Source organism: Coregonus lavaretus (genome assembly GCF_964263955.1).
Source record: "Coregonus lavaretus genome assembly, chromosome: 19".
Taxonomy (NCBI): domain Eukaryota; kingdom Metazoa; phylum Chordata; class Actinopteri; order Salmoniformes; family Salmonidae; genus Coregonus; species Coregonus lavaretus.
Genome location: NC_140006.1, coordinates 40,208,670 through 40,235,643, shown reverse-complemented (window position 1 = coordinate 40,235,643; position 26,974 = coordinate 40,208,670). Strand labels below are relative to the sequence as shown.

The 26,974-nt window shown below is 46.7% G+C and overlaps 1 protein-coding gene across 1 annotated transcript in view; it reads left to right on the top strand.

Annotated features, from left to right (window-relative positions):
- The window catches only part of LOC311147066 (3',5'-cyclic-AMP phosphodiesterase 4B-like), a 108,794-nt gene that overhangs the window by 62,202 nt on the left and 19,618 nt on the right, over positions 1 to 26,974 (top strand). The window contains exons 8-9 of the mRNA XM_084183684.1: positions 6,604 to 6,716; positions 23,606 to 23,699. Of these exons, the coding sequence (XP_084039810.1) occupies positions 6,604 to 6,716; positions 23,606 to 23,699 (207 nt within the window). The remainder of the gene's footprint in view (positions 1 to 6,603; positions 6,717 to 23,605; positions 23,700 to 26,974) is intronic.

Here is a 26,974-nt window from a genome sequence, read left to right as displayed (position 1 = left end):
TGCGTACTCATTTGTTGCTGAGAATGTTGCAGAACAGAGTCCCCATTCCCTGGCTTTTAGTATGCACCAAAAAGACTACTCTGCCTTCGCACAACGGGACAAACCAGTGTGTGTTACAACGATTTGTGTCAATAACTCAGATAAAAGCACATCGTGTCACCTATACTTTAAACTGGTGTATTGTCAAAAAGAGTGGCCATCAAATCAAATTGTATTTGTCACATGCGCCGAATACAACAGGTGTAGACCTTACCAAGAAATGCTTACGAGCCCTTAACCAACAATGCAGAGTAAGAACATTTTAGCTAAATAAACTCAAGTTTAAAAAAAGTAACACAATAAAATAACAATAACAAGGCTGTATACAGGGGGTACCGGTAGCAGAGAGAACAGTGGCTGGAGTCTTTGATAATTTGTAGGGTCTTCCTCTGACACCACCTGGTATAGAGGTCCTGGATGGCAGGGAGCTTGGCCCCAGTGATGTACTGGGCCGTACGCACTACCCTCTGTAGCGCCTTACGGTCGGAGGCCGAGCAGTTGCCATACCAGGCAGTGATGCAACCAGTCAGGATTATCTTGATGGTGCAGCTGTAGAACTTTTTGAGGATCTAAGGACCTATGCCAAATCTTTTCAGTCTCCTGAGAGTGAATAGGCATTGTCGTGCCCTCTTCACGACTGTCTTGGTGTGTTTGGACGATGATTTTGATTGATTAGGATCCCCATTAGCCGACGCCAATGTAGATAGCTAGTCTTATTGGGGTCCTACATATAACGAAGAAGTCATTAAAGACAAATGACTTTACAATTTACATACATTTAAAAACATTAACATGTGGTGTGTGTGTGCATATATCAGTTACACATACAGTTGAAGTCGGAAGTTTACATACACTTAGGTTGGAGTCATTAAAACTCATTTTTCAACCACTCCACAAATTTCTTGTCAACAAACTATAGTTTTGGCAAGTCAGTTAGGACATCTACTTTGTGCATGACACAAGTAATTTTTCCAACAATTGTTTACAGACAGATTATTTCACTTATAATTCACTATATCACAAGTCCAGTGGGTCAGAAGTTTACATACACTAAGTTGACTGTGCCTTTAAACAGCTTGGAAAATTCCAGAAAATTATGTCATGGCTTTAGAAGCTTCTGATAGGCTAATTGACATCAATTGAGTCAATTGGAGGTGTACCTGTGGATGTATTTCAAGGCCTACCTTCAAACTCAGTGCCTCTTTGCTTGACATCATGGGAAAATCAAAAGAAATCAGCCAAGACCTCAGAAAAGAAATTGTAGACCTCCACAAGTCTGGTTCATCCTTGGGAGCAATTTCCAAATGCCTGAAGGTACCACGTTCATCTGTACAAACAATAGTACACAAGTACACTGCTCAAAAAAATAAAGGGAACACTTAAACAACACAATGTAACTCCAAGTCAATCACACTTCTGTGAAATCAAACTGTCCACTTAGGAAGCAACACTGATTGACAATAAATTTCACATGCTGTTGTGCAAATGGAATAGACAACAGGTGTAAATTATAGGCAATTAGCAAGACACCCCCCAATAAAGAAGTGGTTCTGCAGGTGGTGACCACAGACCACTTCTCAGTTCCTATGCTTCCTGGCTGATGTTTTGGTCACTTTTGAATGCTGGCGGTGCTTTCACTCTAGTGGTAGCATGGGACGGAGTCTACAACCCACACAAGTGGCTCAGGTATTGCAGCTCATCCAGGATGGCACATCAATGCGAGCTGTGGCAAGAAGGTTTGCTGTGTCTGTCAGCGTAGTGTCCAGAGCATGGAGGCGCTACCAGGAGACAGGCCAGTACATCAGGAGACGTGGAGGAGGCCGTAGGAGGGCAACAACCCAGCAGCAGGACCGCTACCTCCGCCTTTGTGCAAGGAGGAGCAGGAGGAGCACTGTCAGAACCCTGCAAAATGACCTCCAGCAGGCCACAAATGTGCATGTGTCTGCTCAATCGGTCAGAAACAGACTCCATGAGGGTGGTATGAGGGCCCGACGTCCACAGGTGGGGGTTGTGCTTACAGCCCAACACCGTGCAGGACGTTTGACATTTGCCAGAGAACACCAAGATTGGCAAATTCGCCACTGGCGCCCTGTGCTCTTCACAGATGAAAGCAGGTTCACACTGAGCACATGTGACAGACGTGACAGAGTCTGGAGACGCCGTGGAGAATGTTCTGCTGCCTGCAACATCCTCCAGCATGACCGGTTTGGCGGTGGGTCAGTCATGGTGTGGGGTGGCATTTCTTTGGGGGGCCGCACAGCCCTCCATGTGCTCACCAGAGGTAGCCTGACTGCCGTTAGGTACCGAGATGAGCTCCTCAGACCCCTTGTGAGACCATATGCTGGTGCGGTTGGCCCTGGGTTCCTCCTAATGCAAGACAATGCTAGACCTCATGTGGCTGGAGTGTGTCAGCAGTTCCTGCAAGAGGAAGGCATTGATGCTATGGACTGGCCCGCCCGTTCCCCAGACCTGAATCCAATTGAGCACATCTGGGACATCATGTCTCGCTCCATCCACCAACGCCACGTTGCACTACAGACTGTCCAGGAGTTGGCGGATGCTTTAGTCCAGGTCTGGGAGGAGATCCCTCAGGAGACCATCCGCCACCTCATCAGGAGCATGCCCAGGCGTTGTAGGGAGGTCATACAGGCACGTGGAGGCCACACACACTACTGAGCCTCATTTTGACTTGTTTTAAGGACATTACATCAAAGTTGGATCAGCCTGTAGTGTGGTTTTCCACTTTAATTTTCAGGGTGACTCCAAATCCAGACCTCCATGGGTTGATACATTTGATTTCCATTGATAATTTTTGTGTGATTTTGTTGTCAGCACATTCAACTATGTAAAGAAAAAAGTATTTAATAAGATTATTTCATTATTTCAGATCTAGGATGTGTTGTTTAAGTGTTCCCTTAATTTTTTTTGAGCAGTGTATAAACACCATGGGACCACGCAGCTGTCATACCGCTCAGGAAGGAGACGCGTTCTGTCTCCTAGAGATGAACGTACTTTGGTGCGAAAACTGCAAATCAATCCCAGAACGATAGCAAAGGACCTTGTGAAGATGCTGAAGGAAACAGGTACAAAAGTATCTACAGATGAAGTCGGAAGTTTACATACACTTAGGTTGGAGTCATTAAAACTCGTTTTTTTCAACCACTCCACACATTTCTTGTTAACAAACTATAGTTTTGGCAAGTCGGTTAGGACATCTACTTTGTGCATGACACAAGTAATTTTTCCAACAATTGTTTACACGCAGATTATAGTCTGGTTCATCCTTGGGAGCAATTTCCAAAGGCCTGAAGGTACCACGTTCATCTGTACAAACAATAATACGCAAGGATAAACACCATGGGAAGAAGCCACTGCTCCAAAACTGCCATAAAAAAGCCAGACTACGGTTTGCAACTGCACATGCAAAGATCATAGTTTTTGGAGAAATGTCCTCTGGTCTGATGAAACAAAAAGGGGGATGCTTGCAAGCCGATGAACACCATCCCAACCGTGAAGCACGGGGGTGGCAGCATCATGCTGTGGGGGTGCTTTGCTGCAGAAGGGACTGGTGCACTTCACAAAATAGATGGCATCATGAGGAAGGAAAATGATGTGGATATATTGAAACAACATCTCAAGACATCAGTCAGGAAGTTAAAGCTTCGTCGCAAATGGGTCTTCCAAATGGACAATGACCCCAAGCATACTTCCAAAGTTGTGGCAAAATGGCTTAAGGACAACAAAGTCAAGGTATTGGAGTGGCCATCACAAAGCCCTGACCTCAATCCTATAGAAAATGTGTGGGCAGAACTGAAAAAGCGTGTGCGAGCAAGGAGGCCTACAAACCTGACTCAGTTACACCAGCTCTGTCAGGAGGAATGGGCCAAAATTCACCCAACTTATTGTGGGAAGCTTGTGGAAGGCTACTCGAAACTTTTGACCCAAGTTAAACAATTTAAAGGCAATGCTACCAAATACTAATTGAGTGCATGTAAACTTCTGACCCACTGGGAATGTGATGAAATAAATAAAAGCTTAAATAAATCATTCTCTCTACTATTATTCTGACATTTCACATTCTTAAAATAAAGTGGTGATCCTAACTGACCTAAGACAGGGAATTTTTACTAGGATTAAATGTCAGGAATTGTGAAAAACTGAGTTTAAATGTATTTGGCTAAGGTGTATGTAAACTTCCGACTTCAACTGTACATGTCAGTACATACACACAACAAGTAGGTCAGGATAGTTTTGTAGGTGATGTGGACACCAAGGAACTTGAAGCTCTCGACCCGCTCCACTACAGCCCTGTCGATGTGAATGGGGGTTTGCTCTGCCCTCCTTTTCCTGTAGTCCACGATCATCTCCTTTGTATAATAATATATAATATAATATATATCTTGCTCACATTGAGGGAGAGATTGTTGTCCTGGCACCACACTGCCAGCTCTCTGACCTCCTCCCTATAGGCTGTCTCATCGTTGTCGGTGATCAGGCCTACCACTGTTGTGTCGTCGGCAAACTTAATGATGGTGTTGGAGTCGTGCTTGGCCATGCAGCCGTGGGTGAACAGGGAGTACAGGAGGGGACTAAGCACGGATCCCTGAGGGGCCCCCGTGTTGAGGATCAGCGTGGCAGATGTGTTGTTACCTACCCTTACCACCTGGGGACTGCCCGTCAGGAAGTCCAGGATCCAGTTGCAGAGGGAGGTATTTAGTCCCAGGGTCCTTAGCTTAGTGATGAGCTTTTAGGGCACTATGGTGTTGAACGCTGAGCTGTAGTCAATGAACAGCATTCTCACGTAGGTGTTATTTTTGTCTAGGTGAGAAAGGGCAGTGTGGAGTGCAATAGAGATTGCGTCATCTGTGGATCTGTTGGGGCGGTATGCGAATTGGAGTGGGTCCAGGGCCTCCTGTAGCTCAGTTGGTAGAGCATGGCGCTTGCAACGCCAGGTTTGTGGGTCCGTTTCCCACGGGGGGCCAGTATGAAAAATGTATGCACTCACTAACTGTAAGTTGCTCTGGATAAGAGCGTCTGCTAAATGACTAAAATGTAAAATGTAAATGTTGATGTTGATGTGAGCCATGACCAGCCTTTCAAAATACTTCATAGCTACAGATGTGAGTGCTACGAGTCGGTAGTCATTTAGGCAGGTTACCTTGGCATTCATGGGCACAGGGACTATGGTGGTCTGCTTGAAACATGTAGGTATTACAGACTCTGTCAGGGAGAAGTTGAAAATGTCAGTGAAATCTGAGTTCCCCCTCAAAAAACACCAATCTTTCTTTCTATCTATCCATCATCAATCTCTCTTTCGCTCTTTCTCTATTTCTGTATCCTAATTTCTATGGTAACCGCTATTTCCCCCTTTATCTGTTCTTACAGATGTAGGATCTTAATTTGATCACTCTTTTTGTTGCTTAGAATTTGCAGGAAATGCAGATGAGCTTCGTGATTTACATAAATTCTTGGAAAACCGCACTAAAACCTGGTTATATTAACAGTATTGCACTTTTCATGTAGTCTGATTTTGTCCAGCTAATAGCCTAACCACTGATCAAGCACCATTATGGACTAAATGTTCAAATCCTGCTGCTGCAGGATTATATTTCTGCGACAATACTGGTCAAATTAAGATGCTACATCCGTATGTCTCCCTCTTTCTCCCCTCTATCTCTTTCTATGACTCTCCCCTTCTATCCAAGAGCAACAGTGTCGTTTTCCCAGTTTATGACAAGTTTCCTAGACATACAGCATGTGCAACAGTTAACACGTGTGTGAGTATTAAGGATCTGGGCCCTCCTCAAGCCAACCCCATTAGACATACAGTATATGCTACACTGGAGCCCTGGTGCTCTATGTTTCTAGTTTTATTAGTCGTATGTACGGGATACACATGGTATACATCGTCCAACGAAATGCTTACATGCAGGTTCCTTCTGGACAATGCAACAACAATAAGAAATTATACAAGATAAGAATACCAACATAAAGTAAATGGATCAGTAGAATAGAATAAACATTTTAGCGGAAGTATAATACAGGAAGGCACCATTTATAGTCCAATATTTACATGTGTATTGGGGAAGGGGGGGGGGGGAGTGTATAACCTGAGCAGGATAATACGAGTCTGGTAGCAGCAGTTGTGATGTTTGTGGTGCGGTGAAGCGTCTCGTGCGAGGAGGGTGGGTGAGTGTGCTGGCAGTGCTCCACCCCCCTCCCCCCAAACACCCCTCAGGCAGGGGGGGTTAGTGACACATCAACGCCACAAGGGGAGCAGAGTAGCGAGAGAGAGAGAGCGAGAGGGAGAGAGAGAGAGGACACATTGCCCCAGAGAGAGACAGAAACACTACTGCGACTCTTAGCCGCTCTCCTTGACTGAGAGTGCCTTTGAGTTAACCGGACCACCACGTATGATGAAGGAGCAATGCTCGCCTCTTCACGCCTCCCCACCCGGGACCCCCATACGGCATGGCCTCCCTGCTCTGGGACCCCCACCATGCTCCGTGTCGGACATGGAGCCGCTAGGTCCTGAATTTGTGTCTGCTGTGTGTCTGTTGACAGACGAGTCGTACCAGAAGCTGGCCATGGAGACCATGGAGGAGCTGGACTGGTGTCTGGACCAGCTGGAAACCATCCAGACCTACCGGTCCGTCAGCGACATGGCCTCCAACAAGGTAAGACTGAGCTGGACTATTGTTTATATGACCATAACGCAACACAAATCCAACACAAAATAACTCTTAATGAAACCACAACACAAATCCAACACAAAATAACTCTTAATGAAACCACAACACAAATCCAACACAAAATAACTCTAACGAAACCACAACACAACATGATCTTAATGCATCCAGAACACAACATGACCGTAATGCAACCACAACACAACCATTATGCAACCACTACACAACATGACCATAAGGCAACCACAACACGACCGTAATGAAACCACAACAAAACCATACGCACCCCAACATAACACGTTGAGTTGTAGTTGTGTTGACCACAACATCATTGCTACTCAACATGACCATATTGCAACCACAAACTTACTACTACAACAACACAAACTTACCACAACACAACTTGAAACAAACCATTGAAGTGCGTTGAGTCTATGGCTGAGATTATATTGTGTGATGTGGTTAGTAACTCGTCAGGACACAGAAACTAGATGTGACTTGGTTGAAATAATATTGGACTAATGTTACTTCTGCTTGGTGACAGCACAAAAGGTCTTTGTTAGTCTTGACTGCGCAAAGTGTCCAATATGAAGACTGCTTTGATTAACATTGACGTACTTGCAAAGTGAGTAGCATCCTGCGGTTGTGTGTGTCAACGGCTACTGCCGTTTCATGGATCTGCTGTAAAATGCGCAAACAGTGGAGAGTTTGCATAGAGGACCATAGACTACTGTTCTTGCTGAATTAGACGCCTATCTGAATACCAATATGTCCATTTGTCTTTTCTCCGTAAGACTGTCATTCACACATTATACATGCAACACTGCATAAAATAATAGAGTCCCCATTGTGCGTGACATTCTGTGTCTATTTCTATAATGTTGACGTCACTAGGCCATAGGTCTTTTTGTCTGATGACGTCTTTGCGTCTGGGATAGCTCATTTTAGCCAAAAATTATTCAACGGCTAAAACCTTTGTCAGAATTCATGACCAAAACCTGACCTTTCTTGGTATAACTCTGGTTTTATAACTAGTTTTAGATTGAACTATCATGAAGTCGATGGGCGGCAGGTAGCTTAGTGGTTAAGAGCGTTGTGCCAGTAACCGAAAGGTCGCTGGTTCTAATCCCTGAGCCGACTAGGTGAAAAATCTGTCGATGTGCCCTTGAGCAAGGCACTTAACCCTAATTGCTCCTGTAAGTCGCTCTGGATAAGAGCGTCTGCTAAATTACCAATTATTTATTTATTTATTTAAGTCAGCATAGGAGAGTTCAGTCTGGTTTGGCAGTAGCGTGCTAGGCTAGCTGTTAAGGCTAGCTGTTACAGTTGATTGCCGTGTTGGTAAGCCATATGGTAATAGAATAATGATTTTCAAAGTTCTCCACACTTTACATTGTAAGACGTGAAACTCGCCTCCAAAACTGTTTCCAATTAGCCTACTCTAGTATAGTGTAGAACTGCAAACTCCAACAGAGAGGAGACCGTACGGCGACCAAAAATGTACGCTAAGGATTCAGGTTGTGAGGCCTACAAACAGTGGCATTACAGTGGAGCTGCAGTCAGAAGGTGGGGGGGCCTACCCTAACCGTGAAGAGAGGTGACCATGACTAGGTTTCCTGTCTCTCTTTTCCTGACCACTACACAGCCTCCCCTTCTCCCTCTCCCTCCTCCTTCTGCCTCTCCCTCCTCTTCTCCCTCTTCCTCCTCTTCTCCTTCCCCTTCTTCCTCCCTCTCCCTTCTCTTCTCCTTCTCCTTCTTCCTCCCTCTCCCTCCTCTTCTCCTTCCCCTTCTTCCTCCCTCTCCCTTCTCTTCTCCTTCTCCTTCTTCCTCCCTCTCCCTCCTCTTCTCCTTCTTCCTCCCTCTCCCTCCTCTTTTCCCTCTCCCTCCTCTTCTCCCTCCTCTTCTCCCTCTCCCTCCTCTTCTCCCTCCTCTTCTTCTTCCTCCCTCTCCCTACTCTTCTCCCTCCTCTTCTCCTTCTCCTTCTCCTTCTCCCTCCTCTTCTCCTTCTCCCTCTCCCTCCTCTTCTCCCTCTCCCTCCTCTTCTCCTTCTCCTTCTCCTTCTTCCTCCCTCCCTCTCCCTCCTCTTCTCCTTCTCCCTCCTCTTCTCCTTCTCCTTCTCCCTCCTCTTCTCCCTCTCCCTTCTCTTCTCCCTATCCCTCCTCTTCTCCCTCCTCTTCTCCCTCCTCTTCTCCTTCTCCTTCTTCCTCCCTCCCTCTCCCTCCTCTTCTCCTTCTCCCTCCTCTTCTCCCTCTCCCTCCTCTTCTCCCTCGTCTTCTCCTTCTGCTTCTTCCTCCCTCTGCCTCCTCTTCTCCTTCTCCCTCCTCTTCTCCTTCTCCTTCTCCCGCCTCTTCTCCTTCTCCCTCCTCTTCTCCTTCTCCTTCTCCCTCCCCTTCTCCCTCCCTCTCCCTCCTCTTCTCCCGGCCAGGCCACCAGACTACAATGGTCAGGAGCCCCTACAGACTCTCTTTACCATTATCAACGTCACTGGGCCTCCCTTTACCATTATCAACATCACTGGGCCTCCCTTTACCGTTATCAACGTCACTGGGCCTCCCTCTACCATTATCAACGTCACTGGGGCCTCCCTTTACCACTATTAACGTCACTGGGCCTCCCACTACCGTTATCAACGTCACTGGGCCTCCCACTACCGTTATCAACGTCACTGGGCCTCCCACTACCGGTATCAACGTCACTGGGCCTCCCACTACCGTTATCAACGTCACTGGGCCTCCCTCTACCGTTATCAACGTCACTGGGCCTCCCTTTACCACTATTAACGTCACTGGGCCTCCCTCTACCATTATCAACGTCACTGGGCCTCCCTCTACCGTTATTAACGTCACTGGGCCTCCCTTTACCGTTATTAACGTCACTGGGCCTCCCTTTACCGTTATCAACGTCACTGGGCCTCCCTTTACCATTGTCAACATCACTGGGCCTCCCTTTACCGTTATCAACGTCACTGGGCCTCCCTCTACCATTATCAACGTCACTGGGCCTCCCTCTACCGTTATCAACGTCACTGGGGCCTCCCTTTACCACTATTAACGTCACTGGGCCTCCCACTACCGTTATCAACGTCACTGGGCCTCCCTCTACCATTATCAACGTCACTGGGCCTCCCTCTACCGTTATCAACGTCACTGGGCCTCCCTCTACCGTTATCAACGTCACTGGGGCCTCCCTTTACCACTATTAACGTCACTGGGCCTCCCTTTACCGTTATCAATGTCACTGGGCCTCCCTCTACCGTTATCAACATCACTGGGCCTCCCTCTACCGTTATCAACGTCACTGGGCCTCCCTCTACCGTTATAAAAAAATAAAATAAAAAATATGCCATTTAGCAGACGCTTTTATCCAAAGCGACTTACAGTCATGCGTGCATACATTTTTTTGTGTATGTTATTTTTTTGTGTATGTTATTAACGTCACTGGGCCTCCCTTTACCATTGTCAACATCACTGGGGCTCCCACTACCGTTATCAACGTCACTGGGCCTCCCTTTACCGTTATTAACGTCACTGGGCCTCCCTTTACCGTTATTAACGTCACTGGGCCTCCCTTTACCACTAGTAACGTCACTGGGCCTCCCACTACCATTGTCAACATCACTGGGCCTCCCTCTACCGTTATCAACGTCACTGGGGCCTCCCTTTACCACTATTAACGTCACTGGGCCTCTCTTTACCGTTATCAACGTCACTGGGGCCTCCCTTTACCACTATTAACGTCACTGGGCCTCCCTTTACCGTTATCAACGTCACTGGGCCTCCCTCTACCGTTATCAACGTCACTGGGCCTCCCTTTACCGTTATTAACGTCACTGGGCCTCCCTTTACCGTTATTAACGTCACTGGGCCTCCCTTTACCGTTATTAACGTCACTGGGCCTCCCTTTACCACTAGTAACATCACTGGGCCTCCCACTACCATTGTCAACATCACTGGGCCTCCCTCTACCGTTATCAACGTCACTGGGGCCTCCCTTTACCACTATTAACGTCACTGGGCCTCCCTTTACCGTTATCAACGTCACTGGGCCTCCCTTTACCGTTATTAACGTCACTGGGCCTCCCTCTACCATTATCAACGTCACTGGGCCTCCCTTTACCGTTATTAACGTCACTGGGCCTCCCTCTACCATTATCAACGTCACTGGGGCCTCCCTTTACCACTATTAACGTCACTGGGCCTCCCACTACCGTTATCAACGTCACTGGGCCTCCCACTACCGTTATCAACGTCACTGGGCCTCCCACTACCGTTATCAACGTCACTGGGCCTCCCACTACCGTTATCAACGTCACTGGGCCTCCCTTTACCGTTATCAACGTCACTGGGCCTCCCTTTACCATTGTCAACATCACTGGGTCTCCCTTTACCGTTATCAACGTCACTGGACCTCCCTCTACCATTATCAACGTCACTGGGCCTCCCTCTACCGTTATCAACGTCACTGGGGCCTCCCTTTACCACTATTAACGTCACTGGGCCTCCCACTACCGTTATCAACGTCACTGTGGCCTCCCTCTACCATTATCAACGTCACTGGGCCTCCCTCTACCGTTATCAACGTCACTGGGGCCTCCCTTTACCACTATTAACGTCACTGGGCCTCCCACTACCGTTATCAACGTCACTGGGCCTCCCTCTACCGTTATCAACATCACTGGGCCTCCCTCTACCGTTATCAACGTCACTGGGCCTCCCTCTACCGTTATAAAAAAAATAAAAAATAAATATGCCATTTAGCAGACGCTTTTATCCAAAGCGACTTACAGTCATGCGTGCATACATTTTTTTGTGTATGTTATTTTTTTGTGTATGTTATTAACGTCACTGGGCCTCCCTTTACCATTGTCAACATCACTGGGGCTCCCACTACCGTTATCAACGTCACTGGGCCTCCCTTTACCGTTATTAACGTCACTGGGCCTCCCTTTACCGTTATTAACGTCACTGGGCCTCCCTTTACCACTAGTAACGTCACTGGGCCTCCCACTACCATTGTCAACATCACTGGGCCTCCCTCTACCGTTATCAACGTCACTGGGGCCTCCCTTTACCACTATTAACGTCACTGGGCCTCCCTTTACCGTTATCAACGTCACTGGGCCTCCCTTTACCGTTATTAACGTCACTGGGCCTCCCTTTACCGTTATTAACGTCACTGGGCCTCCCTTTACCACTAGTAACGTCACTGGGCCTCCCACTACCATTGTCAACATCACTGGGCCTCCCTCTACCGTTATCAACGTCACTGGGGCCTCCCTTTACCACTATTAACGTCACTGGGCCTCCCTTTACCGTTATCAACGTCACTGGGCCTCCCTTTACCGTTATTAACGTCACTGGGCCTCCCTTTACCGTTATTAACGTCACTGGGCCTCCCTTTACCACTAGTAACGTCACTGGGCCTCCCACTACCATTGTCAACATCACTGGGCCTCCCTCTACCGTTATCAACGTCACTGGGCCTCCCTTTACCACTAGTAACGTCACTGGGCCTCCCACTACCGTTATCAACGTCACTGGGCCTCCCTCTACCGTTATCAACGTCACTGGGCCTCCCTTTACCGTTATCAACGTCACTGGGCCTCCCTTTACCATTATCAACGTCACTGGGCCTCCCTTTACCGTTATTAACGTCACTGGGCCTCCCTTTACCGTTATCAACGTCACTGGGACTCAACACAATGAGCCCAGAGACCCTGAACGTGTGCCAGTACAACATTCAGTACTCAACATTCAGACAGGGCACAGGAGCCATTGTTGACCGCGACTCAAAGGCCTTAAAAGATGGATGGGTAACCCAAGTCCAGTGCTTTGGGAATAGGACCGGAAAGTGGAGGCTAGAAGGTCACAGTTTCAGATCCCCAGTCAGATGACTCCTCTTGGTGTCTGAGGCACGCGGCCTTTATTGTTCTATGCAAGTTGAGAACGGTGCAAAATCCCCAAATGTGTTTGCATGTTACTCAGTGGGATTTCTCATAGTATGATTCAGAGCTGGAGATCAAACAGCATTAGTTCTCTTTTCAAGTAGGTTTAGCATTCGATTGAGCCTGCCTGGAGTGCCAGATGTGCAGGGTTTGCACATTTGGGACTATTCCATTGGTTGGTCCTAACCCTGGTCCACTGGGTGTGCAGGCTTTTGTTCCAGACCGGGATAAGGAGCAATGTGCAGGCCTACATCCCCAATGAAAGAGCGACCCTATCTAATCCAATGATTTCGGGGTGGAACTAATTACCCTATGAAGGGCGTTTCCCCGGAGGGGGAGGTTTCCAAGGACACCGGTGTATCCGGGGCTTGGCCCACACAGTCCTGTTGGGCCACTCCATGGTTCCAATGACTGCTCCTATAGCTGCTGTTCTACTGTCATTAAGTTCCCCACACGTCCATACTGACGTTAGCTCTGGTTAGCTCTGGACCTTAGACAAACACAGCCATCTGAATCCAGTTAGCGAGAGTGGCTTTGCAGGCTAGTGGAGCCATCCAAGTGCCGGTAGGAAACTTTAACTCATGTGTGGTCATTCCACTTGCTTCGGTCTTTAGAACCAAATGACGGAATTATTGACACAGATGTGCAGGTTTATGAGTCAGTGGGTTGAGGGATGGTAATGGTTGTTAAATGACAATTTGATAATGATAGTGATTGACTAGTACTTGTACTAATGAGACTTCTTTATCTATAGTTGTAAGCCCTTTAACTTTTTTTGTGCCTGCACAGAAACTGACTTTGTATCTACAAACTGCTTCTCGGACCATCAAGATGTATCCAAAACAACATCCTTTTTTTATTTATTAAATGGTGGCATTGATTTTATATTAGATTTTCTTACTAGACACAATTTTCCACATGCAGGAAACTTATGTTTGGGGCAAACAAATGTGGCATTGAGTGCCTTCTTAAGGCTGCTGTGCGCGCACGTGTGTGTGTGTGTGTGTGTGTGTGTGTGTGTGTGTGTGTGTGTGTGTGTGTGTGTTACCCTGCAAACCTAGGGCACAGGGACTCTCACTGGGTCGGGTCATATTAGGCTTTGTCAGCTTGGGTCAGTATTGCATTGTGCTCTAACGTTGCAATCTGTTGTATCTCTTTGCTTTAAATCAACCAAACCTCAAATCCAGTTTCACTGTGAGATGAGAATGAGCAGATCGAGAGAGGGAAAGATACACCACATGACCAAGAATATGTGGACACCTGCTCATCGAACATCTCATTCCAAAACCATGGGCATTAATATGGAGTTGGTCCCCCCTTTGCTGCTATAACAGCCTCCATTCTTCTGGGAAGGCTTTCCACTAGATGTTGGAACATTGCTGCGGGGGACTTGCTTCCATTCAGCCACGAGCGTTAGTGAGGACGGGCACTGATGTTGGGCGATTAGGCCTGGCTCGCAGTCGGCGTTCCAATTCATCCCAAAGGAGTTCGATGGGGTTGAGGTCAGGGCTCTGTGCAGGCCAGTCAAGTTCTTCCACACCGATCTCTACAAACCATTTCTGTATGGACCTCGCTTTGTGAACGGGGGCATTGTCATGCTGAAACAGGAAAGGGCCTTCCCCAAACTGTTGCCACAAAGTTGGAAGCACAGAATCGTCTAGAATGTCATTGTATGCTGTAGCGTTAAGATTTCCCTTCACTGGATCTAAGGGGCCTAGCCCGAACCATGAAAAACAGCCCCAGAAAAGTATTCCTTCTCCACCAAACTTTATAGTTGGCACCAGAGCATATGAGCGGAGTGGAGCGGGAGCGAGCTTGGAGCGTGAGCGGACGGATTTTGAACAGAGCGCAGAGCGGCATTTTTAAAAGGACGGAGCGTCGCCCTATGTCCCGCTCCAATTTCGCTCGCTCACACCACGAGTCTGAAGCATGCTCAAGCCTGACCCAGAATCCATCTGTTTAATTTAATTTGTGTCGTCCATGAATTTGTATTTTATAGAGCGAGAGGAGCAGCAGCAGCAACAAGAGAAAAGGGTTGAGGAATTCAAAAGTTTATTCACTGCACGCAAAGGCCCAACCATAACAAGGGAGAGAAAAAGAGAGCTGGATGTAGCATTTTTTGAAATGATTTTCATGGACTATGAACCGCTGAGTAAAGGAGAACGCGAAGGGATGCAACACTTCGCCAGCGCAGCTCAACCGGGCTACACCCCCCCAAGAAACTATGATAAATCAGTACTTTACTTTGTCAAATTTACATCTGAGATGCCCCATTCACATGCTTCAGCTGGCGATCAAAAACGCCTTTAACAAGTACGACAACATTAATAGGCTGTTAGTGAAAGTCGGGCACCTGGTGAAAAGTGTACGCAAGAGCACAGAGGAAACCGACCAATTAGGTGTCCGCCCCACAAATGCCTGCGCCATTCGATGGAGCAGCCAGCTGCGGATGATTCAGTCATTCAGCCGGTTGTTCCAAAAAGACCCGTTATGGCAAAACAAACTCAAGTCTAATGTTGCTAACATCACCCTGAATCAAGTACGGCAGCTGACGCACCTTGTCAGTGTGCTGACACCACTAGCAGATCTCACAGACAAAATGCAGAAGGAGCTGGGGAACCTGGGGATGATCCTCCCTGCTGTCACAGAAATCAAATCCCTGCTCACCGATGACACTCACGCTGCACTTCCAATGGGCATCGCTGCTTTTGCAGAAACATTGGCAAACAACGTGTCAATTCGCTATGGAATATACTATACTGATTAACATCTCATTTTAGCGTCAGTGTTAGATCCCCGTTTCAAGACAGAATGGATAATCCGAGATGAGTCTGTATGCAACAAATTCGGGGAGATAAAGTAAGGCTGTGGTTTAAGCTAAAAGTGAAATACATGCAGATTTTGTTCCTTTTTTGGAGTGAGCGGGGGACGATTTGAGTGGAGCGCGATGCAAACTGCGTTGAGCGCTGAGCGATAATGAGCGGACTGGCCTGATGTGGCTTTGAGCGGGGGGAGCGGAGGGGTGAACAGCTCCGTGAGTGAGGAGCTGAGATTCTCACCGCTCCACTCCGCTCATATGCTCTGGTTGGCACTATGCATTGGGGCAGGTAGCGTTCTCCTGGCATCCACCAAACACAGATTCGTCCGTTGGACTGCCAGATGGTGAAGCGTGATTCATCACTCCAGAGAACGCGTTTCCACTGCTCCAGAGTCCAATGGCGACGAGCTTTATACCACTCCAGTCGACGCTTAGCATTGCTCATGGTGATCTTAGGCTTGTGTGCAGCTGCTCGGCCATGGAAACCCATTTCATGAAGCTCCCGACAAACAGTTATTGTGCTGACGTTGCTTCCAGAGACAGTTTGGAACTCGGTAGTGAGTGTTGCAACCGAGGACAGACGATTTTTATGCGCTTCAGCACTCGGCGCTCCCGTTCTGTGAGATGTCATTTCGCGGCTGAGCCGTTGTTGCTCCTAGACGTTTCCACTTCACAAAAACAGCACTTACAGTTGACCGGGGCAGCTCTAGCAGGGCAGAAACTTGAGGAACTGGGAAGGTGACATCCTATAACTGTGCCAAGTTGAAAGTCACTGAGCTCTTCAATAAGGTCATTCTACTGCCAGTGTTTGTCTATGAAGATTGCATGGCTGTGTGCTCGATTTTATACACCTGTCAGCAACAGGTGTGGCTGAAATAGCCGAATCCACTCATTTGAAGGAGTGTCCACATACGTTTGCATATATGGTGTACATTCATGGCATCTTTTCTCTGACGTTGAAAGTATAAAGCTCCATATCTTTGCTTTAAAACGAAACCTCAATGCATATAGAAAGGAAAATGAGGCGAAGTATATATTTTATTTAACCAGCGAACGTCACACTGCGAGTGATTATCTCTTTTTCAAGTGAGCCCTGGATGGGACCTTGCAAAATGTACACAAAATGTAATCTTTTATGTTTCACTTACCTCCCTAATAGTCTACAATACAGTGCATCAGTAGGTATTCTGTAATGAGGGACTTTACCTACATTACAGGTCTATGTGTTGAGTCTAGGTAGGTTTGGTGTGTTGAGTCTAGGTAGGTGTGGTGTGGTGTGTTGAGTCTAGGTAGGTGTGGTGTGGTGTGTTGAGTCTAGGTAGGTAGGTGTGGTGTGTTGAGTCTAGGTAGGTGTGGTGTGTTGAGTCTAGGTAGGTGTGGTGTGGTGTGTTGAGTCTAGGTAGGTGTGGTGTGGTGTGTTGAGTCTAGGTAGGTGTGGTGTGTTGAGTCTAGGTAGGTAGGTGTGGTGTGGTGTGGTGTGTTGAGTCTAGGTAGGTGTGGTGTGTTGAGTCTAGGTAGGTAGGTGTGGTGTGGTGTGGTGTGTTGAGTCTAGGTAGGTAGGTGTGGTGTGGTGTGGTGTGTTGAGTCTAGGTAGGTGTGGTGTGTTGAGTCTAGGTAGGTGTGGTGTGGTGTGTTGAGTCTAGGTAGGTAGGTGTGGTGTGTTGAGTCTAGGTAGGTGTGGTGTGGTGTGTTGAGTCTAGGTAGGTAGGTGTGGTGTGGTGTGGTGTGTTGAGTCTAGGTAGGTGTGGTGTGTTGAGTCTAGGTAGGTAGGTGTGGTGTGGTGTGGTGTGTTGAGTCTAGGTAGGTAGGTGTGGTGTGGTGTGGTGTGTTGAGTCTAGGTAGGTAGGTGTGGTGTGGTGTGGTGTGTTGAGTCTAGGTAGGTGTGGTGTGTTGAGTCTAGGTAGGTAGGTGTGGTGTGTTGAGTCTAGGTAGGTAGGTGTGGTGTGTTGAGTCTAGGTAGGTAGATGTGGTGTGTTGAGTCTAGGTAGGTGTGGTGTGTCTGTGGACCAGTGCCAGAGGCATTGTCAGGAGGCTGAGGTCTTACCAGGAAATGATCACCAAAGGAGGAAGAGGGAGGGAGGGGTGGCAACAGGCATGGGGCTACATTATGATTGAGTGAGGACTTGTTTAGCTTAGTCTCTGTGTGGGCCGGCCAGTTAGTCAGCCACCCAGCCAGCCAGCCAGTCAGTCAGTCAGTCAGTCAGCCACCCAGCCAGTCAGTCAGGTTTTATCGCTTTGCGTTTCCTGACTATCGCCAGAAGAGAATAGATTTGAATACAGAGAGGAAGCAGACACGGACAGATAAACAGAGACACGCTCACATATTTGAGAGAAGTTTGGGCAAGTTTATATCGTACGTGTGGCATTGCCTTTGCAAGAATGGGGTTATGCTGTTCTGAGACGAAGGAGAAAACTTTTGGGATGCTCACGCACTGGAAACAGGTGAGTTTGTGCACAACTTGTTTTGCTAGAGTGAGTCTCTACTCTCATTCCAGTTGAATGAGGAAAGGGCTTTACTTAAAACAACTTGTCCGAATGTAGGGACTTGTGCATAGTCAGATGGTATGAATGGATGTGGGTCATATACTTGCGCTGGCATTTTAATTAATTTACTAAAAACGTTCACTTCACTTTAAACGTTGGTCTTTTGAAGTCCATTCAAGTACAATAGTTTGTCTGTTGGCTTGGATTTTTATATTCATGGATAATATTGTAATAAATTGCATAATAAGAGATTATATCTTCTATTAAACACCAAATAACTTGTCAGTGGTTTGGGATTAGGCTACGTCCAGGGATTTAGTTTCTGCGTTTCCTATTTTGTGTCTTTATTCTAGAGATGAGGGTCAGTCAGTCACACAACCAGGGTCAGTAGGAACATCCATCTGATATTGTGTTTCAAACTTGAAAAAACGTGTTCACCAGTTGATAATTAGACAAGTAATTGATTTGGATGTTTATAGCGCTTTTGCAGACGCTCAAAGTGCAATAGCCTACAATGTAAGGGGGAAACTATCAATATGCGTTCATGCAGACAACATAATGTAGGGGTTATCTAAAAAGAATACATTGACATTATTGCAACAATGAGCCTGTTAAAAGCTCTGAGTTTTTTTTTATAGCCTGCAGTGGCACACAACTTATCACTGCCTACTGTGAATACTTTGAATAATGCACTTGTGGAGTATTCAGTGTTATGACATATACAGTATGTTCACATAACACTGGGGTACTATTCAGAACTCATTCACCGCACAAATGTACACTCAATTTCGGAAGCTCCAAACAACAACGTTTTGTTTCGAGTGTGTGTCACAAGAGTGTGTTTCCCCCAGTCCAACACAACAGGATGTGTGAGTGATGGCGCACGTTGAGTAGTGTGTCCTACCGAACACACTCATGTTCCTGTCGTCCTGCCTCGACGCATAGTACACGGATGTCAGTATGACTACCGTATGGTGCCTGCATACGTCTGTATGACTACGGGGGGAAACACAGAAGACATAGGTCACAGAGGTCACGATGCAGTACCTCGATGCCTTCCGTAAATAATTAATTACAAATCCGCTTGAACGGAATATCCGTGTAGGATTTCGAAGTTTCCAGTTGGGGAAGTTTCATGGGGTTTCTTTGGATTGATACACTGTATCTGGCAGTTTGGTTTGTAGAATTGAGTGAGGCCAAAGTGTTGATTTATGAGACGCGGACGGGCTGCTTTTTTTTGCACTTTGAAAGCTGTGTTCAGGTTACAGTCGAGGGGAAATAACAGACAGGTCTGTTCTTTCGGTATGATGGCCGTTCAATGCTAAAAGGGGTGCGCTTTTTAAAAACGTTTTTGCTAGAAACAACAACAACCTTTAAATTCTGTAAATATTCTGTAAATTAGCTGCAGGATATTTGATTGGATATTTCTCAGATTACCATATTACTTTTCATATTTGGATTGAAATGAAGTAAAGCCATTTGAAATAAACGTATAAAGATAACACACACAGAGAAGACACACGTATACAGACACAAATATACAGACACACGTATACAGACACACGTATACAGACACACGTATACAGACACACGTATACAGACACACGTATACAGACACACGTATACAGACACAAATATACAGACACACGTATACAGACACAAATATACAGACACACGTATACAGACACAAATATACAGACACACGTATACAGACACACGTATACAGACACACGTATACAGACACAAATATACAGACACACGTATACAGACACACGTATACAGACACAAATATACAGACACACGTATACAGACACAAATATACAGACACACGTATACAGACACACGTATACAGACACAAATATACAGACACACGTATACAGACACAAATATACAGACACACGTATACAGACACACGTATACAGACACAAATATACAGACACACGTATACAGACACAAGTATACAGACACAAATATCGCCATTGAGATGATGCAGTGCCTGTGGCTAGAGGACCTGTAGTGGCTAGAGGACCTGTAGTGGCTAGAGGACCTGCAGTGGCTAGAGGACCTGCAGTGGCTAGAGGACCTGCAGGCTGGAGTCAAGACGATGCGCAGCTGCATCCCTTCACTCAGCTGAGTAATGAATGCGCTGCAGTGTGTGTGTGTGTGTGTATGTGTGTGCGTGCGTGATGCGTTTAGAGGGGATACCTCCGTGAGAGCGCCTGTGAAGTGCACGTGATTCTGTTGCCATGGCGTTCAGGTTGTGGTGTAATTGGTTGTTGCAGATTTGGTAGTCCTGTGTTTTCTCCCTCTACCCACCCCTCCCTTTCCCTCTCGCTGTCTTTCTCTCCTTGTGTTGCAGTGTTTGTAGTGAAAAACATCTGGTCTGGTAACTCCATTAACAACACCCCATACTTCTCAATGGATTATAACAGTAAACATTGATGGCGCTAGACATATTAAGACAAATTAAGACTGTGGTAGATAGGAGGGCTGCAGCAAACTCAGTGCATTGCAAACTCTGGATTTGCTCTGCATTACTGGGTTGGGGGGGGGTGTAATCTCCATGTTGATGTCTGCAGTGTGTGTGGCTGTTGGGGACTAAAGTGAGAGGAGAGAGGGAAAGAGAAAGGGAGAGGAGGGGGTGTGAGGGAGGAGTGGGTGAGAGAGAGGAGGGGGTGAGAGAGAGAGGAGGGGGTGAGAGAGAGAGAGGAGGGGGTGAGAGAGAGGAGGGGGTGAGAGAGAGAGGAGGGGGTGAGAGAGAGAGAGGAGGGGGTGAGAGAGAGAGAGGAGGGGGTGGGAGAGAGGAGGGGTGTGAGAGCGAGGGCTTAAGAGAGAGCGAGGGGGGTAGAGGGAGGAGGGTGAAAGAGAGCGTGAGAGAGTAGGAGGCAGCCTCCACCAGCCAGCCAGTTCTAGCCAGACACTGGGGATCCCTCGCCACCACTGGAACCCCTGTCCTCCTCTTCCACCCCTCCTTCAAGCCACTAAGCATCTCTGCCTCATCTCAGTCTCACAGAGGATGGATGGATGGATGGATGGATATAGCACTTGAATCTTCTCTGCCACCCACTACCATTGGCCCTCTGGAATGGATAGAGATGTCATAGAGATATATCACTGGTATCTCCTCTTTGACTGCCATTTGTCTTTCACTTCATCTGCCTGCATAGAGATAGACAGAGATATCTTGGTTAAAGGGGCGTACCTACAGTACCTAAGAGATCCAGTTACTGTACCTCTACCTACATTGCTGCAAGCTTCTTACCTACTGACGTACCTACATACTGCTGTTCAGGAGAAGACCGTCTATCACTAATGGAAATACAGTCACTATCAAACTAGCCGTTGTGACTGAGGAGATATCACTGGGAGATTGCAGAAATTATGAAGAGCGCTCGGAGGGGGGTCTAGGCGCTCGTCTTGGAGGGAAGAGCCACCAAAGAGGCTAAAAGACCAAGATACGAAGAGAGAGAAGAAATGAAGGCAGGGCTGTTGGTTGTTGAGTAAAGACAGCCTTGGTTTAGTCTATTCAGAAAGACAAGTACAGCACCATGCCTGAAGCCAACACCATGCTCTGTGTCTCCTGGGGATACATCAAGGTGTGTTGGGGACTGGGGTACATCAAGGTGTGTTGGGGACTGGGGGTACATCAAGGTGTGTTGGGGACTGGGGATACATCAAGGTGTGTTAGGGACTGGGGGTACATCAAGGTGTGTTGGGGACTGGGGATACATCAAGGTGTGTTAGGGACTGGGGATACATCAAGGTGTGTTAGGGACTGGGGGTACATCAAGGTGTGTTGGGGACTGGGGATACATCAAGGTGTGTTAGGGACTGGGGTACATCAAGGTGTGTTGGGGACTGGGGGTACATCAAGGTGTGTTGGGGACTGGGGTACATCAAGGTGTGTTGGGGACTGGGTACATCAAGGTGTGTTGGGGACTGGGGGTACATCAAGGTGTGTTGGGGACTGGGGTACATCAAGGTGTGTTGGGGACTGGGGTACATCAAGGTGTGTTGGGGACTGGGATACATCAGGGTGTGTTAGGGACTGGGGGTACATCAAGGTGTGTTGGGGACTGGGGGTACATCAAGGTGTGTTAGGGACTGGGGGTACATCAAGGTGTGTTAGGGACTGGGGTACATCAAGGTGTGTTGGGGACTGGGGGTACATTAAGGTGTGTTAGGGACTGGGATACATCAAGGTGTGTTAGGGACTGGGATACATCAAGGTGTGTTGGGGACTGGGGTACATCAAGGTGTGTTGGGGACTGGGGGTACATCAATGTGTGTTGGGGACTGGGGGTACATCAAGGTGTGTTGGGGACTGGGATTAGATCAAGGTGTGTTGGGGACTGGGGTACATCAAGGTGTGTTGGGGACTGGGATTAGATCAAGGTGTGTTGGGGACTGGGGTACATCAAGGTGTGTTGGGGACTGGGGTACATCAAGGTGTGTTGGGGACTGGGATTAGATCAAGGTATGTTGGGGACTGGGATTAGATCAAGGTGTGTTGGGGACTGGGATTAGATCAAGGTGTGTTGAGCCCATAGCTGTCTGCTGCTTTCATTGTATGCCAGCATGTATTGCATGCCAGGATGATCTGAACTGAATCAAAGTTTGGTTGAAAAGCTACTGCAGTAGTTTGGTTGAATTTGACCCTATGCTGTAAATATTTATCTAGAAATTGTAGATTTTCTAAACCAAATATCTCAAACCAGGTCTGTCATAAAGCATATACCCTATAAGGAGACACCAAATCCTTATATGGTATCAAACAAACAAGCCTATTCCCTTGGGGTCCAATACTCCACGTCAACGGAAAGTCCCAGGAAACTATTTATGCTACCCTGGGACAGCAATTTCCTGTTGGTCTCCATGGAGTATACCTAATGCGGTGTGGTGTAATTTTGTGTTTCCCCTGTTCGATATCTTGCTGGTCTATGTGCATTAGACATTCTTTATATACAGCTAAAAGTTGTCCTGTCAATTTATGTTACTCAGTTAAATGTCTTGTTGGTCTACATCAGCGTTTCCCAAACTCGGTCCTCGGGACCCCAAGGGGTGCACGTTTTGGGTTTTGCCCTAGCGCTACACAGCTGATTCAAATAATCAAAGCTTGGACTGAGGACTGAGTTGGTCTACACACGCTGGTGTTGACCAACAAGACATTGAACTGAGTAACAGAAAAAAACTTGCACCCCTTGGGGTCCCAAGGACCGAGTTTATGAAACACTGGTCTACATGTCGTGTATCTAACCTGGTGTTGTCGTCCTTTTCTGTTACTCTAATGCAAGAGGACACAGTTTATGCCACTACCCCGGGGCAGCCATTTCCTATTGGTTTTCAAACAGTCTATCTAATAATATAGCAATATATGCCATTTAGCAAACGCTTTTAACCAAAGTGTCTTAGTCATGCATGCATACATTTTACGTACGGGTAGGCCCGGGAATCGAACCCACTATTCTGGATTTGCAAGCGCCATGCTCTACCAACTGAGATACAGAGTCTACAAGCATTTCGCTACATCCGCAATAACATCTGCTAAACGTGTATGTGACAAATAAAAATGGATTTGATTTGATATCTAATGACGATCTAACATGGTGTTGTTATTTTGTGTCTCTACAGTTCAAGAGGATGTTGAACCGGGAGCTGACACACCTGTCGGAGACGAGTCGCTCCGGCAACCAGGTGTCAGAGTTCATCTCCAACACCTTCCTTGGTAAGTCAACACACACACACACACAGTCACTTTTACATACAGTACAAGTACACTTGAAACTAAATAACCCATGTCATTTATTACATTGTGCTGTTCCTCCTTGGCCCGAATGGTGCTGTTTTGGGTATTATTGGCTTTTACACAGAAAGAATGAGAAACAAGGAATACATGATTACGCAGGAGGAGAAAAAGGATAGAGGGACAGAGAGAGAGAAAGAGATGCTGCGGAATGGGGTACCAGTGTGGAGTTGCTCTGCACTAGTTTCAAACCAGTCTGATCTAGTCTGATGGTGCGTTCCCTCTGTCTCACTGCAGAGAGAGAGAAAGAGAGGGAGGGAGACCTTCTACCCTTCCGAGGGATTCCGTCCCTCTGTCGTTCTGCAGAGAGACAAAGAGAACGAGAGAGAAAGAGTGTTTGTTATGCGTCTGGTGAAACACGTTCCATAACTCCCAGACGATAAGCCAGCGCTAGCTGACAGCACCACTTCTCCACAGCTCAGAGGAAACGACTGCTCAGAGAAAACTGCGCAGTGCACCCACTTGTAAACAAGCCTCCATCTTTCTGACAGATGAAAAAGCAAATGGAGAGAAAGAGAGAGAGAGATGGTAGATGAGAGGAAAGGAGGAAGAGAAGGAAAGACATTGATGAAGAGATATTTTTACCTTTATTTAACCAGGTAAGCCAGTTGAGAACAAGTTCTCATTTACAACTGCGACTTGGCCAAGATAAAGCAAAGCAGTGCGATAAAAACAACAACACAGAGTTACATAAAGAGAGACCTAAGACAACAACATAGCATGGTAGCAACAACACATGACATCAACATTGGAGCAACACAACATGGCAGCAGCAAAACATGGTAGCAGCACAAAACATGGTACAAACATTATTGGGCACAGACAACAGCACAAAGGGCAAGAAGGTGGAGACAACAATACATCACGCGAAGCAGCCACAACTCTCAGTAAGAGTGTCCATGATTGAGTCTTTGAATGAAGAGATGGAGATTAAACTGTCCAGTTTGAGTATTTTTTTGCAGCTGGTTCCAGTCGCTAATATAGGGAAGCGGAAAGGTACCAGGTCCAGTTATATTTTATTACAGATGTCCACCAATACAACACCAGAGCCAGAAACTCTACATTTAAGAGTATCTGATAAGATCACTTTTTTATATACTGGCGCTGTTGAGTGGAACAAATAATAATAATAATAATAATATGCCATTTAGCAGACGCTTTTATCCAAAGCGACTTACAGTCATGTGTGCATAAATGTTTTGTGTATGGGTGGTCCCGGGGATCGAACCCACTACCCTGGCGTTACCAGCGCCATGCTCTACCAATTGAGCTACAGAGGACCACAATAGCTTAAAGCTATACTGACCATAACTTAATTTAATAAAGAATGTCTAGCTGATGATTGAACAATAGAACAATTTCTATGTCTGTATCTATACTGAACAAAAATATAAACACAACATGTAAAGTGTTGGTCCCATCTTTCATGAGCTGAAGTATTCCTGAAATTTTCCATAGACACAAAAAGCTTATTTCTCTCAAGTTTTGTGCACAAATTAGTTTACATCCGTGTTAGTGAGCATTTCTCCTTTGCCAAGATAATGCATCCAGCTGACAGGCGTGGCATATCAAGAAGCTGATTAAACCGCATGATCATTACACAGGTGCACCTTGTGCTGGGGACAATAAAAGGCCACTATAAAATGCGCAGTTTTGTCACACAACACAATGCCACAGATGTCTGATGTTTTTGAGGGAGTGTGCAATTGGCATACTGACTGCAGGAAGGTCCACCAGAGCTGTTGACAGATAATTGAATGTTCATTTCTCTACCGTAAGCCGCCTCCAACGTCATTTTAGAGAATTTGGCAGTACGTCCAACCGGCCTCACAACCGCAGACCACGTGTAACCACGCCAGCCCAGGACCTCCACATCCGACTTCTTTACCTACGGGATCGTCTGAGACCAGCCACCCAGACAGCTGATGAAACAGTGGGTTTGCACAACCGAAACATTTCTGCACAAACTGTCAGAAACGGTCTCAGGGAAGCTCATCTGCATGCTTGTCGTTCTCACCAGGTTCTTGACCTGACTTCAGTTTGGTGTCATAACTGACTTCAGTGGGAAAATGCTCACCTTCGATGGCCACTGGCACGCTGGAGAAGTGTGCTCTTCACGGATGAATCCCGGTTTCAACTGTACCGGGCAGATGGCATCGTGTGGGAGAGCGGTTTGCTGATGTCAACGTTGTGAACAGAGTGCCCCATGGTAGCGGTGGGGTTATGGTATGGGCAGGCATAAGCTACGGACAACAAACACAATTGCATTTTATCGATGGCAATTTGAATGCACAGAGATACCGTGACGAGATCCTGAGGCCCATTGTCGTGCCATTCATCCGCCGCCATCACCTGATGTTTCAGCATGATAATGCATGGCCCCATGTCGCAAGGATCTGTACACAGTTCCTGGAAATGAAAATGTCCCAGTTCTTCCATGGCCTGCATACTCACCAGACACAGCACCCATTGAGCATGTTTGGGATGCTCTGGATTGACTTGGCCACAATCAACAGCCTGATCAACTCTATGCGAAGGAGATGTGTCGCGCCGCATGAGACAAATGGTGGTCACACCAGATACTGACTGGTTTTCTGATCCATCTACTTTATTTTTAAGTTATCTGTGACCAACAGATGCATATCTGTATTCCCAGTCATTTGAAATCCATAGATTAGGGCCTAATTTATTTATTTAAATTGACTGATTTCCTTATAAATCACATGCGCCGAATACAACAGGTGTAGACCTTACAGTGAAATGCTTACTTACAAGCCCTTAACCAACAATGCAGTTTTAAGAAAAATAAGTGTTAAATAAAAATAATAGAAAAAATAGAAAAATAACAAATAATTAAAGAGCAGCAGTAAAATAACAGTAGCGAAGCTATATACAGGGGGTACCGGTACAGAGTCAATGTGCTGGGGCACAGGTTAGTCAATGTAATTGAGGTAATATGTACATGTGGGTAGAGGTAAAGTGACTGTGCATAGATAATAAACAGAGATTAGCAGCAGCGTAAAAAGAGGGGGTGGTGGGGTGGGGACAATGCAAATAGTCCGGGTAGCCATTTGATTAGCTGTTCAGGAGTCTTATGGCTTGGGGATAGAGGCTATTAAGAAGCCTTTTGGACCTAGACTTGGCGCTCCGGTACCACTTGCCGTGCGGTAGCAGAGAGAACAGTCTATGACTAGGGT